This window comes from Acanthochromis polyacanthus, chromosome 17, assembly GCF_021347895.1.
Source record: "Acanthochromis polyacanthus isolate Apoly-LR-REF ecotype Palm Island chromosome 17, KAUST_Apoly_ChrSc, whole genome shotgun sequence".
Lineage (NCBI taxonomy): Eukaryota > Metazoa > Chordata > Actinopteri > Pomacentridae > Acanthochromis > Acanthochromis polyacanthus.
This window is the reverse complement of record NC_067129.1, coordinates 12,547,256-12,561,145: the sequence shown is the minus strand read 5'-3', so window position 1 is coordinate 12,561,145 and position 13,890 is coordinate 12,547,256. Positions and strand designations below refer to the sequence as shown.

The following is a 13,890-nucleotide window of genomic DNA, read 5'->3' as shown; positions in this document are numbered from 1 at the left end:
GACTCAGGGATTGAGACAAAAGTGAGGAGACGACCAAAGAGGAAAGGAGACAAGGTCATAACACCCTGTAGGGAGGGATGATGACCGATTTTCACACACAAAAGCAACCTGCACAGCTGATGTCCTCCGTCAGCCACTGCAGAGGAGAAAGACGAATCAGCGCTCTCTGGTCCACCCTCATCCCTCCCACTCTGCCTCCACCTCTCTGTGCTGCTCCAGCCTCTTCTCAGAAGTGTGATGCTCTGCAGTGCTGCACACTGAGGCGACTTCCATCAGCTGTTTATATCCGGACCAGAGCACGCAGGAAGGAGCTGCTACATCATCCAGCCTTGGCAGGAGGTAAGAGTCCTCAGAGATGTTGAGCTGCACATCTGGGCCTAATTTTAAGATCACATCAAGATGACATGGAATGTGCTAGAACATGCAAGTACGCAGGACGTGATTGTAGAAAATATGCAGAGACAGCTAAACTGCAGGCTGTAACTTAATATTTTGAACAATAGTATTCCGTTTTAAATGCAGATTAATGCAAGCTATGTCAAAGAAATTGGAAAAATGTGAGTAATAAACAGGAAATCAAACAGAAAAATAGAAAACATCTGTGTCTCCTGTGGTTTTGAATGATCTTTGTCCTGAGATTTGGCCACAGGTGGATCAAGTTCTGGACGCAGTTAGAGGAAATTTACAACAGCTTAGATCAGAGAATAGCAGGTTTTTTGGCTCGTCATCCAAACAACAAAGTTTACCATACTAAAAGAATGACGAGCTCCTTTGGCATCTTTTTACCCCTTTATTCCCCCATCTCTGTATTGTAAACAATCTCAGCCAAAATGACCTCACCCCCTGCTGGAGAGTTCAGTCCACACGGGTTAAAATTCAGATTACTGTGACACAGCAGGAATATTTTGTTGCTCTATCTAATTTGCTATTCTCCTTCATGTATCCTCTCTTTTTGTTTTAAAGTTGGATATGCACTTTTCCATCATGCTCAAGTCTCTGTTTGTGTATGGAGTGCTGGGAGGTGAGAAAAGAGACATTCATGCTGTAAAATCTGTAGATTTCTGTGCACCAAAAACATATGATTAGGTTTGAAACTGAATATCCCTCTACTTTTGCTCTCATGTGTCCTTTTGTGTTTTGCCCCAGTGCTGCTGATCTCAGTAAAATCTGAACTGATCACCGTGTGCGTCGAAGATGACGACGACCTGAGAGTTGACTGTAAACTCGAGCCAACATCCAACAAAATCAACAGCTATGAGTTCTCCTGGTCCTCTGGAAACAAACAGACCCTAATTAATACCAACGTGTCCGGTTCGGCAGCAGAGGCAAAGTTTAAAGGCAAAAGTGACGTGGAGGAGCTGGACCCGCACGGCTACAGAATGACCCTGAGAGGCTTCAGAGACAGTCTCCCACACAACACCACCTACTTGTGTAAAATATCCGGGGCGAATGCCAACATCACTGTGGAGAGAGGTAGGAGGACTGGCTGGGTTTGAGGGAGTGAGCATGTGAAGAAGTGAGTGGGAGACAAATTCAAGAGGCTTTTGTAAACTCTTTGTTTCCCACTTTTCTTCCCCTGCAGATCAACTCGCCCGGTGTTCGGCTGTGAGTGTGTTTCTGAAGAGCTCCTGTTCTTGGCTGGTTTGTCTGCTGCTCTTCTTCTATCACACACACAGCTAAAACAACAAAAGCATGCAGGCTTGTGCGGGCGTACACACACACACACACATCTAACTACACCTCCGCTTCTGTCCGCATCCACACACATCCCCATCAATAACACCACATGCTGAAAAGATGTTGTCAACAACTTTGTCTCTCCTTCTTGTGTCTTCCTCCCACGATCGCTGAAACAGTATTAAAATGTTTTCATTAATGAAGATGACTCAAAGATGATTCAACAGAAATGTTTAGAGATTTGCTTTTTGCTCCAAAAATGCACACACTGTATTGATGTAAATACACTGAGTAAACATGAAAAAAATTACTGCTGAAGATGCGGCATTTGTTTTCAATAAAGGGATGGTATTTAAAGTCATGCACTGACTTGTTGTCTGTGATCTAGAAGGAAATAATGAAGGTCAGCTTGAATTTTCACTGCTTTTTATGGCTTTGCCACACATGCAAACTCTATATTGGAATTAAAACATGCACATGATGTTTCAGAACGGGTGATGTTAACTATGAAACGAACAGATAAACAGAAAAAAGCAAAACAGATCCCTGTCAAGTCATCTGGATTAATTGCAAATAGATACTGCAACATGCTTGTTTGTATTCCCTATCTTTAATAGGAGAAACCTTAGTCATCACTGGTGCAGCGGACATTGCTGTTTTTCACTGCTGACAGACTTATTGTTAACTGGTCCTGTTTTTGTTCCAGGCTTCATTCCAGTGCCTAAAGGCAATCATCTGTGTGCAATTACTTCTAAAAGACTTTTGCAAAAACAGGAAATGCATGGGTTGAATTCAGAATATCGAATATGGCAGTATCCATTAAGATAAACAGGTTAATGACATTTAATGTTCTTTATTTCTGTTTTTTCCTTGATCCATTACTCAAATATCCTGCCATGTAAAGAGTCTGTTGATGTAGTATGAATGCACATACCAGATGTTCAATTTGTGAGTCATTATTAAAGCAAATCCTACACCAGGAAGCGGTAAGAGCACTCAAAGCCACTTCCTAAAGTTGGTCCAACTTCACAAGCCATTAGATCCTTTACTTAGGTAAAAGTAATATTTTAGCTGTGTAGTAATAAAGAAATAAAATTTTCGAAATCTGAATCTGAATAAGAAAATACTGCATTACAAACAATAGTCCTGCATGAAAAACCACCTAACTATTAACAGAAAAATGTAGTTCAAGTATTATAATAAAATTTGTTCCTTCTGCCTGATGCATTATTATATATAACCTCATTATATTATTAATGATGAAGTATTTGTGTGCCAGCAGCACTTTACTGGTGTGGCTGCTGTAGGTGGAGCTTTTACTCCACATACAGTTTCATATACAGTTACAAGAGATAGATCAGAGGAGTTTTGAGATGACTAATGTGAGAGTAAAGAAGAAAAGATATTGGATTATTCATAAATTTAGTACAACTACATACTGTTCGTATGCTGTCAGAAGCCATAAAACTTGGAAACCACTGATATATTCTGTAACAATGTGTCAAGTCCTCATCTTAAAAGCAACTAAAGCTGTACCATAAATGTAGTGGAGTAAAAAAAATCAATAGTTCTCTCTGAAATAAGTGAAAGGATAAAGTAACAAAAAATGGAAATACTCAACATGTACCCTTGTGCTTGAGCAAATGTATTTTCTTATTTCCCAGCACGTAAGTCTTAAGCATTAATTAGATATAAAAGATCCCATGTTGTAAGTTTTTTTAACTTAATTTACTTTAGAAACATAAGTTACTCTGCTACCTAAAAGTTTGTGCTTTATTTATCATTGAGAAGCAATTTTCAGTACAAATGTAATTTCTGACTGATATATTTTAAGTTCAGATTAACTTCAAATTAGCAAAATTTGTATATTTACATAAAATAAACTACAAAAGATGAGCAGATTTGACCAAATTCCTTCACAATGTTTTACAGTGCAACCACTTGTAATCTAATTAGTTTGTGGGACTGTGGTAATATTTATGTAGTTCATCAGCAGAGGTGAAATAGGAAATTGTAGTAATATGTTTGGCTTCATAGAGTCCCAGAGTGATCCATATTAGATATTTTTGTAGACTGTAAGGGTGAAACCTTTCAATGTCTGGATTATTACATAAACTCTGTTGGTCTATTTCAGTTGCAAATGTCTTTCTGTTTGCGTTCACACCACAAAAATGCACAAACTAAACCTTATAATATTTCATCTTATGAAAAGGACTATGTCATACATAAACCATTCCCCAACGTGTGTTTAAGTTTAGTTAGTACCGATAAACGACTTCAGTAGTCATTGAGTACCAGACTACACAGAATTGTCATTTTTGACCCTCAGCGGGATCCGTAGTTTCTCACAACATAACAATGGCCGCCTCCACAGGTAGCAAGAAGGGACCTGAACTTTCTAAAGCAGAGTATCTAAAGCGTTATTTATCCGCCGATGGCGACTCTAAGAAGTCAACGGGGAAGATTAAGAAGAAACGGCGTAAGGTTCCTGAGAGAGGGTGAGTCGACGTGAACTCCTCAGTCGAGCTGCTGCTCTGTGTGTGCGTGTGTTTAGCCGTTAAGCTAATTTAGCGTCGCTAACTGTTTTAAAGTCTGTGTGATTGAAAACCTGATCCACTAACTCACTTTTATTTTTTGTGCAAGACTAAAAATTGTAGACGATGACATAGACTGGAGACACATGGTCACAGAGCAGGCGGAGGTTGAAGAGGACGAAGAAGAAGCGCCGGTGGTAAGCATGAAGCTAACGTTAGCAAGCAGGCTGTCCTGAGTTCATTCATTTACGTTAAGTGATTAGCCCGTTGGTTCCTTCATGCACTCTGTAAACAGCATGCCGCGTGTTTTACTAGTATGCAACGCTTTCTTTCATTATACTCATAGTTGCAGTGTGTTATTGTATGGCGTGGGCAATGAAAATGAGGTTAAATCCGTGTTTTATGTGCTTTATCCAGATTTAAAAATATAATTTTAAAAATGCACTGACTGCTTTGATCATATGTTGAGATGAAAGTGGGACATAAACACAGACCCATGTTGGCTTGGATGAATGTCATTTTATACCATGGTATCAGTGTTGTTTATGGCTAAGGCGGCAAACTGTTATATTATAATACAATCTTGAAGATAGTTTCCTCAAACTTGGAGTGTCCTTCAAGAGTTGAAAAATATCTGTTTTCAAGGTTATGTGACGTTTAAAGAAAAAAAAAGCACACCTTAATAGTTGAAAAGTTCGTTTTGACTAACCAAAAATAATTGCTTATTCTATTCAGCAATCAAAACAGGTAACGTGCTTATTTCAGCTCTAATTGTAATATTCTTAATTTTGAACTGCAAAAATGTACTTGTTGATGTGCAACACTGCTTGTACTGCTGTAATAATCTTAGCACCTTTAAAGGGCTAACTACTGCAAAAATAGATTTCATGGCAAAATCCATGATGGTTGTCTGATTTATGTTGTTATGTAACATATTCTGTGGTAAGACTTCATCTCTTGCCGTCTAATCAGATTGCTGAGGTGATTGATGATCGACCAGAGGAAGTGAAACAACTGGAAGCCTTTAGAACCAGCAACAGGTGGAAAGTAATTGGAGGTAATTATGGAAAAACTACAGTGAATCTTTGCCTGTGTAAGCAAGGTTGTTTACTTACCTTTAGTGTCCTCCTTGAATAGCTGATGAAGAGAAAAACATAGATGAGGGGAATGGAGGAGAACATCAACCTACAGAGCCTGAGGTGTCAAGCAGAGGTCACCATGACTCGCCAGAGCTATCATCAAAGAGAAGGAGACATGATTCACCTGTCCGGAAGACCCGACATGACTCGCCTGATGTATCTCCACCGAGGAGAAGTCGCCATGTCTCTCCAGATGCATCTCCTCCCAGAAGAAGTCGCCATGACTCTCCAGACGCATCTCCTCCCAGAAGAAGTCGCCATGACTCTCCAGACGCATCTCCTCCCAGAAGAAGTCGCCATGACTCTCCAGACGCATCTCCTCCCAGAAGAAGTCGCCATGACTCTCCAGACGCATCTCCTCCCAGAAGAAGTCGCCATGACTCTCCAGACGCATCTCCACCCAGGCGAGGACGCCATGACTCTCCTGACTTGTCCCCTAAAAGGCAACATTCAGGGAAGTCAGGGAAGGCGCACAGTAAAGGTGAGTGAAAGATTTTCAGTGGAATGTGGTATCTTTCTGCTTTGGGAAAGGCAACAAAAGCAAAAACAGAAGGTTATCCTGCATATATGACCATAATTGTTTGCGGAAGTTGATGGAAAATGCCTTGATTTGATAATGAATGCTTGAATGAAAACATCATCTTCAATGTCTTTTTAACATTTTTCAAAACTTCTTAGTAGAAGATTCTTGCTTTGAATAATTTGGATAATAATCCTCTGTCATGATTCATTCTATAAAAACTCCAGTATTCCCTTTGCATTCCAGCAGGCTGAATGTCACAGAAAAAAGGTGCTTTTGTTTGGAGTATAACTTTACATGCGCTTTACTAAACAGTTCCTTTTTCTTTGCCAGATTCATCCCCTTACAGAAAAAAGCCCAACTCCTCATTATCAAGTAAAAAACGTTCACCTGATTCTCGTCGGTCACCGCTGGGTAAGAGAGCTCAGAATAGGCACAATTCAGACTCTGATCAGTCACCCCCAAGAAGAAAGACACTGAAGAGAGAAGCTTCGGACTCCGACCAGTCTCCTCCAAGGATGCACTCAAAAACAAAACGAGGCTCTGATTCTGACCAGTCTCCACCCAGGAGGCGACCGCGGAGTGGAAAGGACTCGGATGGAGACCTGTCACCGCCTCGTAGACATGGCCAGTCACAGGTGAGTAAACTGTGTTGGTTCAAAGAATAATATGAAATCGGATTTGCCTTGAATTGCTGAGTGTTTTTATTTTTTCTTCAGGGCCATAGGATGCTTTCTGGTGGGAAGGCAGGCTTGGTTTCTGTAGAGGTTTTAAGAAAAGAGCAGGAGGAAAACCGACGTAGAGAAAGAAGCAATCAACCACTTGAAGGTTAGATTATATTTTTTCTAAGATACTTTTACTACTTTAAATCTCATGACATATAGTGTGTATATAGTGTTCCCTTATCATGTTTTGATTAGTTCTTGTAAACTAAAAGGTGAAGTCTCTACTGAAATGACATTTTTCCCCTTTTATCTACTATGACCAGATGAATCTCGCAATGTCCAGACGGTGTTTCGAGACAAAAGTGGCAAAAGGAGGGATTTGGATTCAGAGAGAGAGGAACAGAAGAAGAATGCAGGAGTAAAAGCAGCAAAGGATGAGAAATACGCTCAGTGGGGAAAAGGGTACGCCTGCACAATCATTTCACACCTCAAAGATGGCTACAGAGTGTGATTGTGTTGCATATAGAAGAATTCAAATCAATTGTGTTCTATACTTTAATGATTGAAAGTCAACCTGTGCGTACAGGTTGGCCCAGAATCAGATGCATCAGCAGAAACTTGAGGATGCCGTGATTGAAGCACAGAAGCCGCTGGCGCGTCACTACGACGACGAGGATCTGGACCGCATGTTGAGAGAGCAAGAAAGGGAAGGAGATCCTATGGCTGCCATGCTCAGGCGGAAAAAAGAACGCAACCCAAAAGCACAAGGTTTGAAGCATTAGATTGTATGTTTCATTTTATTTCTTACATTTGTTTAATCAGGTAAGCCTTTCTGAGATTAGCACCTTCATGTCTGAATCCAGGCCAGGATGTCATCATCACAAGTTTTGTTCTTTGTGAGATGGCTAATGCAAAATGTTTTTTGTTTTTGTTTGTAGAAAAACCTCGATATAAAGGCCCTGCTCCACCTCCAAACAGGTTCAATATTCCACCAGGCTATCGCTGGGATGGAGTTGACAGGTATGATCCATGTGTCAGTGACTCAGAAATACTACATGGGATTCTTTTTAATATATGAATCAGACTGTAATTCTTTCTATTCTATTATGTTTCATAGTACAACTGCACAATTTATTTTACAATAATGGCAATCAGAAATTTGACTGAAATGGCCCTGATTGTTGAGTGATTTATTTTTGCAGTGGTGCATCAAATGAAAGCTAGAGCTTGCGGTGTTATTTCAGAATTAACAGTTGTGTTTTATTTTTGTCTCACAGATCAAATGGTTTTGAACAGAAACGCTACATGCGGATATCAGATAAAAAAGCTGGCCAGGAGGCAGCTTATAAATGGAGCGTGGAGGACATGTAATGGCAATGGAAACTGATGAATCAGGAGCAAAGTTAAAGAGCATTGCTGCTCATTCTGTATAGAATTTCTGTGCTACCACAACTACTACAGATTAGACAGATCCACTCAACAGAAGTTGCATTTTGAAATAGAATGAGTTTGATACTGTACAAAAGACATCAGATTAAACTGTACATAGCAGTGAATTGGCAGCGTCCTAATTCTGCCACTATCTTTGTAATACCTGAGTCATTGTGAAGCCAAAACAGATGTGGTTTTCATTGTTTTATTAAATGGTGTTTTTGTAAAGTTTTGTGCCAAGAGTGTTCATATACCTCAGTCGAGTTTGGAATTTTGATGAATAGGGTTGATGCTGACACAAAATGTATAATAATTTGAGAATACAATTTCATATTATTGAGCTAATGGTTGAAAGGGTGAAAGCTCTGGAATAAAACTAATTAGCCTTGAGTTTGAGTTGCTGAATGAAATCATATAACTCTCCATTTGAAACAGTAAATCTTTCTAAATATTATTTTTGTCTGGAAAGCTCATTTTGTATATGTATAAGGTGCAAAGCCAATATGGTTTTCAAAATACACAAAATAGTGGCTATGTTGCAAAATAAGAGTTACCAATGTGATCACTATAGCACTTGAAAATTATCAGTTGTTATTCCAAATTAACATACTTGCCGAATCATAAAGAAATATGCATTTGTCTTTATTTATTTACTATTATAAATAGGTGCGAGTATCTTGTGATTGTTGATCTCTAACAGCGTTAATCAATCAAGGAACATTTATAATGTGACAGCTTTAGTGCGTGTTTCCCTACGGAATGTTTTTGTTGGTGGACACAGGACTTCCGGGTTGCTTTAAGAAGTAGAAAGATTTCAACAATGTGGTTCTGTAGGTGAATAGAGGTTAATGTGGAGAAATAGCCACCTCGGTAATTATTCCTGTCGACTGCTGAGACTTAATTCTGGGTAAAATGGTTGACTGGAACCCGATAGCGAAGCTGTACGACCCGCTGAAAGCTGGCAGCATCGACGGTACGGACGTGGAGCCCCATGACCGGGCGGTGTGGCGGGCTATGGGAGCCCGCTACAAACCCAACAAAGGCGTTGTGGGAGACCCGCTGCTCACCCTGTTTGTGGCCCGCTTGAGCCCGCACACAACCGAAGATAAACTGCATCAAGTGTTCTCAAAGTACGGAGTCATCCAGCGGCTCCGGCTGGTCCGGGACATCGTGACGGGCTTCTCCAAAGGATACGCCTTCATCGAGTACAAGGAAGAGCGGTCCGTGGTCAGGGCCCGGCGGGACGCTAACAAGCTGGTGGTGGACCAGCAGGAAGTGTTTGTGGATTTTGAGCAGGAGAGGACTCTCAAAGGATGGGTGCCGCGGCGGCTCGGTGGGGGACTAGGAGGGAAGAAAGAGTCCGGACAGCTGCGGTTCGGCGGCAGGGACAGACCTTTCCGGAAGCCCATTAACCTGGGGGTCGGACCGGTGCAGGACTGGGGAGGAGGTGGAGGTAGAGACAGGGAGTGGGACAGGCAAGGGGCGAGAGGAAGGGAGGACCGGGACCGACACAGAGAGACGGATTGGGGCAATAGAGGGAGGAGGGATGACCGGGACAGAGGCAGAGAGAGGGACGACCGGAGACACGGAGACCGGAGCAGACCCCGGGACAGGAGATGAAGCACAGAAACCCGTTAGTCTCACCATGGTCAGAGGAAGTCTGACAGATATTTTCATGTCAAGCCCAGCTGCTTGGTTGAAATGAAGGAATTTTAGCTAAGTGGACAGTGAGGGAGAGAGTGACTGGACACCAGACTGTTCTGTTCTGAACATACTGAACTGTACTGTGGAAAAATACTAATTGAAATTACAGATGACCTTCTTATGATATGTCACTGGTTGGGCGTGGATTGTCAAGTTCACTGGATGATGTCAACCTTTAGTCTGTGTTTTTCATTTCAGTTTTTCTCAGGGAGCTAGTGTCAACTAAGCTGTAAAGCCATTTTAATTCGCCACATTAAAAAATTCTACTGTTTATAACAATGATAAACTCACTTTGTATTTATTTAGTTTTTTACAGTATTGTTATCCAGCCAAAACCAGCTTAGAGGTAGTAAAAGCAAGATTAATTTTAACTCATGCCAGTTAAGGAGCTGTCTCTGTTAGTAAGAAGATTTCGTTCTTGCATTGAAATCTGATGTGTGCATTTTTACCAACTGGCTCAGGCTGACAGTTTTTGTGTGACATTCATGTATTTGTTATTGAAAATTTTTGGAGCTTTATATTTGGTAAAAAACTGTTACTAAGTGTTTGTGCAGAATTGGTTCTAAACACAAGGCAGGGAAAGCAAATAAACCATCAGAACTTATTTTTGCTGGGTTTTGCTGTTGGTGGTGGCCAATGTGAAGTTAGATTGTTGTATTTTTCAGATATTCCCAAAAGTACTAATTTGTGATCAAACTTTTTCCTCTGTAAGTTACATAAAGCGTGGATTAAGTTATCAATTTTTATTAAGTTTGGAATCTCTGTGTGTGCAGTAATTGTTTCTGTGTCTGAGGTGGAGTCTCTAATTACTTGCCCTGCCCATTGAGTCCTCACTGGGAGGATTATTTTCTCGCAAGCTGTCCGCAAGTATGTCTGAAGTCATCAATGTGAAACATTTCAGTCCTGGATTTAGCATTAGGTCATTAAGTGTTTTCCATTGACTCCATGCATGCTGGTGAGTGTGCTCCTATAATCAGCCCATGAGCTCATCAGATTGACCTGCTGCTGCAAAATTCATCACCTGTTGCAGAAATGAGCTGGTTCTCTTTAACACTGATGTAACACAAAGCCTCTTAACATCTAACTTGTTTCAGTCCGAGTATGTTTGAATTGAGGAGTAATTCAGGCATTAAAGTACTATTTATAGGATAAGACCGCAAAAATGATGTTAACAAACACACATAAGGCACAAAACTGGCCTGTTTTTGACATGTTTTCTTTTATTATATAGATTCGGATCGACCACAAGAGCAGTGAGAAAATGTTGACTGTCCTGCCAAATTCATGCTGATTCCCTGAAGTGCTGCATGTTACAGACTCATGTTTGGTTGTCCAGGTGAAGCTGCTCTCAGCCTGCCAGCGTCCCTGGGATTCAGGATGGGCCAGCCAGGGAAAGTCTCTCTTTGGACCGTGCTGAACTCGATCCTGTAAATCAGAACACACCGATGAGCTTCTCCCGATATGAAGCTGTAGAACACTGTGATACTGACAAAGCTGCTCTCACCTGAAGGCGGGGTTGATGCCGATGTTGTCGGGCTGCGGGAGGGCAGGTGTTCGCCTCCTGCGGCAGGAGGATGGAGGAGGGAAATCCTTCTGGTACTGAGACTGCATCTCTGTTGTGTCTTGTTGGTTTTTCACCGCTGCTGACTTTGTGTGACCGTGGTAGCTTTCTTGCTCATCTTCTCCTGGTTCCCCGTCCTTGCTGCTTTTTCCTCTTCTTGTTTGTCGTGAGGATGTGAGATGAGAATAGTGGGACTCGTGCTGCGTGTTCTTGGCGATGTGGCCTCCTGAAGGGTAATGATAACCCCGTTAAAGGTTTTGACAAATTGAATATCCATGAAACACCCCATATTTCTTTCTACTGAGGCGGCATCTGAAAAAGCTCTGTCAAAACACAACTTTTAGCTGTTACTGTCAAAAGATTCAGTGGTACTCATCCTCCTCTTTAAGTCTTATTCTGTTAATCAAAGACTAATACTTGATGCTCAGCATTTCTCCATATTAAAAGGCTATGCTTAATATGTTATTTTATGTAACTTTATTTAATTATAAGCCTTGAGAAAAATCATTCTCTCTCAGTAGCATTCAGCTATGAATATAAAGTATGATATTAGTCTTTTTTAATTGCAATAAATGCTCCCTTTAAAAAAATATTTTTATACCATTCTAATCACACATCTGTAATGTTAGATTTTAGTGGCACTTTCAGGCATTTACATTTAGGCAGCTCTAGCCAACATGTGCCCTCCTTAGTTCACTCAGTATCTTACTGGCAATTTATAAAACATATTTTGTAATTTATATATATATGTATATATATATATATATATATATATATATATATATATATATATATATATATATATATGCAAGTAACAGCATTTTCACATTTAGCCTTATTTATATTATCCTCTGTTCTTTATATTTAGAAGTATTTGTTAGTGATATCATTAATATCTGAGTGTAATGATGGCATAGTAATTAATGTATATTGCAGTTTGACTGATTAAATCTTCAAAAACAAAGCAAGAAAACTCATAAATCACTTCCCTAATCAGAGTCTTCACATACACACACACACAGCCCAGACATTCTCCAAAACATGCATATCTGCTAAACACAACAGACTATGGACCTGCCTATACTGAGCACTGAATCACTTTCAGCTTATCTTAGAACAGATATGATGAGTTTACTCTCTAAACTGAGATAAGACTGTGAACCTTTGCCAAAGTCATGCTGTGGGATGGGCCTGAAGCAGAAGGCCTCTCGTGACGTGGTCTCCATCTTAGCAGGAGTGTCTGGGTAGAGGAGAAATCCTGTGGAAGTAACAAGGAGGGAGCTTCAAAAGTGTCTAAATATAGTAAACAAAGATTTTCTACTTTTACTGTCTGTGCATTGCAATCAAAATACTGCATGGTTTAAATGTGTGTGGTTTAGAGGTCGGTTTATATTATTATTGTCCAAAATCTTTTTTTTTTAGCATGTTGGAGTAATTCCACTTATTCCAACACATCACAGCTGGATTGACCCATCTTAACATTTGCAGAAATCCTTCCAATGTTGCACTTTTAATGTTGTGTTTGAGCTCAGGAACACTCAGTTCTTGTGTCAGTTATGGCTTATTAAGGCTTATTTACATTAAACAAATGACCATAATGACAGTGATGCTCAATCATTCACACGCAGCTGGTTTCTGTGATAAGAATGCAGTTGTATTTTTGTTTGTGCATTCAAAAATGAACTGAGATTGAACCACGTTTAGAAATAATGCTAATAACTTATGGATGTTGTTATTTTAAAGAGGCTTTTTACTGTTTTTGTTGTCTTTGTTGTCCTTATCATTGAGCATGTGCACAAGATGTCAGAATTTAGACACATCAAACACCATGATGGCAACTTGAAATAAGACGGTGATGTATTTGAGCAACTAAATCTCATGAAAACAGAATAACTTGGACTTAGAGCAGCAAACCTTTACCTGCCACTGTCGGCGGTTCCCCCCTGTAGGGTCGAGTGCGCAGAAAGAGTTCGTGGTGGCGACGGGGGTGTTGCAGGTTGGCATTTTCAAAGAACATTTTGTCTCCTGCTGGCTGCTGAATCACTGGCTCTAAATCTCTGATGTCTGGTGCAGCAAATACTATAGAAGTTACCAAAGATTTAATGTATATAATTGTCGAAGAAAGCAAGAGAAACTGGTGCTGGCTTTAGAAATAAAATATCACTATTTCTTAAATTTTAAATAACAACTATGCCAACTAGCCTTAAATCAGCTCTGAGGAGAGTTTTTACTGTATTTCTTACCTTATATGTAGGGGGAAAAAACATAAGACGTGGGTCAAGTCTGCAGTCTTTCCCTATACTGTCTACATGTCTCTGCACTGAGTATGTGTGTAAGCTTATACAAAGAGCTACTTAAAGGCTGTTTACTGCAGTAGTCATGGTGTTCTATTCTTCTGCAGTGAGTGGCAGATACAGTAGTAACCAACTGGGACAATAAAGCAGCAGGACCGCCAAGAGAGAGCTGAAACTTCGCAGAGGCAGCTTGGTTTAAAAGGAAATGAGAGTTTGTATGAATATATATTTAAATGAAGTCTGAAGATTTAACCGGGGAACAAAAGAAAGAAATCTCAGCAAGCTACAAGTGCTGAGCTGAGCTTTGTTTCCAAGGCAACAAGCCTTGCCTCTGTGACTTTACTGACTCGCACAGTGGCAAGTGT

General features: G+C 40.3%; 4 protein-coding genes across 5 annotated transcripts; 3 read left to right on the top strand and 1 right to left on the bottom strand.

Moving 5' to 3' along the window:
- The first annotated feature begins 196 nt into the window (after positions 1–196).
- Positions 197–2,038, top strand: LOC110966873 (thy-1 membrane glycoprotein). Its single transcript, XM_022216363.2, has 4 exons — positions 197–339; positions 964–1,021; positions 1,147–1,473; positions 1,583–2,038. The coding sequence occupies exons 2-4, from the start codon at positions 970–972 to the stop codon at positions 1,678–1,680; spliced, it is 477 nt and encodes a 158-aa protein (XP_022072055.1). The 5' UTR covers positions 197–339; positions 964–969; the 3' UTR covers positions 1,681–2,038.
- Positions 2,039–3,599: 1,561 nt separating this feature from the next.
- bud13 (BUD13 homolog) lies at positions 3,600–8,194 on the top strand. Its single transcript, XM_022216359.2, has 10 exons — positions 3,600–4,175; positions 4,321–4,408; positions 5,184–5,268; positions 5,349–5,831; positions 6,204–6,508; positions 6,590–6,698; positions 6,859–6,997; positions 7,122–7,303; positions 7,474–7,555; positions 7,813–8,194. Exons 1-10 carry the CDS (start codon positions 4,036–4,038, stop codon positions 7,904–7,906), a joined length of 1,707 nt encoding a protein of 568 aa, XP_022072051.2. The 5' UTR covers positions 3,600–4,035; the 3' UTR covers positions 7,907–8,194.
- Positions 8,195–8,709: 515 nt separating this feature from the next.
- Positions 8,710–10,410, top strand: snrnp35 (small nuclear ribonucleoprotein 35 (U11/U12)). Its single transcript, XM_022216361.2, has one exon. It carries the CDS (start codon positions 8,879–8,881, stop codon positions 9,584–9,586), a length of 708 nt encoding a protein of 235 aa, XP_022072053.1. The 5' UTR covers positions 8,710–8,878; the 3' UTR covers positions 9,587–10,410.
- Positions 10,411–10,870: 460 nt separating this feature from the next.
- si:dkeyp-69c1.9 (uncharacterized) lies at positions 10,871–13,611 on the bottom strand. 2 transcript variants are annotated; one of them, XM_051938090.1, is made up of 5 exons: positions 13,475–13,611; positions 13,152–13,310; positions 12,394–12,489; positions 11,175–11,457; positions 10,871–11,095 (listed from the first exon to the last, which is right to left on the bottom strand). In XM_051938090.1, exons 2-5 carry the CDS (start codon positions 13,246–13,248, stop codon positions 10,981–10,983), a joined length of 591 nt encoding a protein of 196 aa, XP_051794050.1. In that variant the 5' UTR covers positions 13,249–13,310; positions 13,475–13,611; the 3' UTR covers positions 10,871–10,980. The 2 variants fall into 2 exon arrangements, with proteins under 2 accessions (XP_051794050.1, XP_051794051.1); XM_051938091.1 differs by having other exon boundaries at positions 13,152–13,295; positions 13,475–13,579.
- Positions 13,612–13,890: the final 279 nt, after the last annotated feature.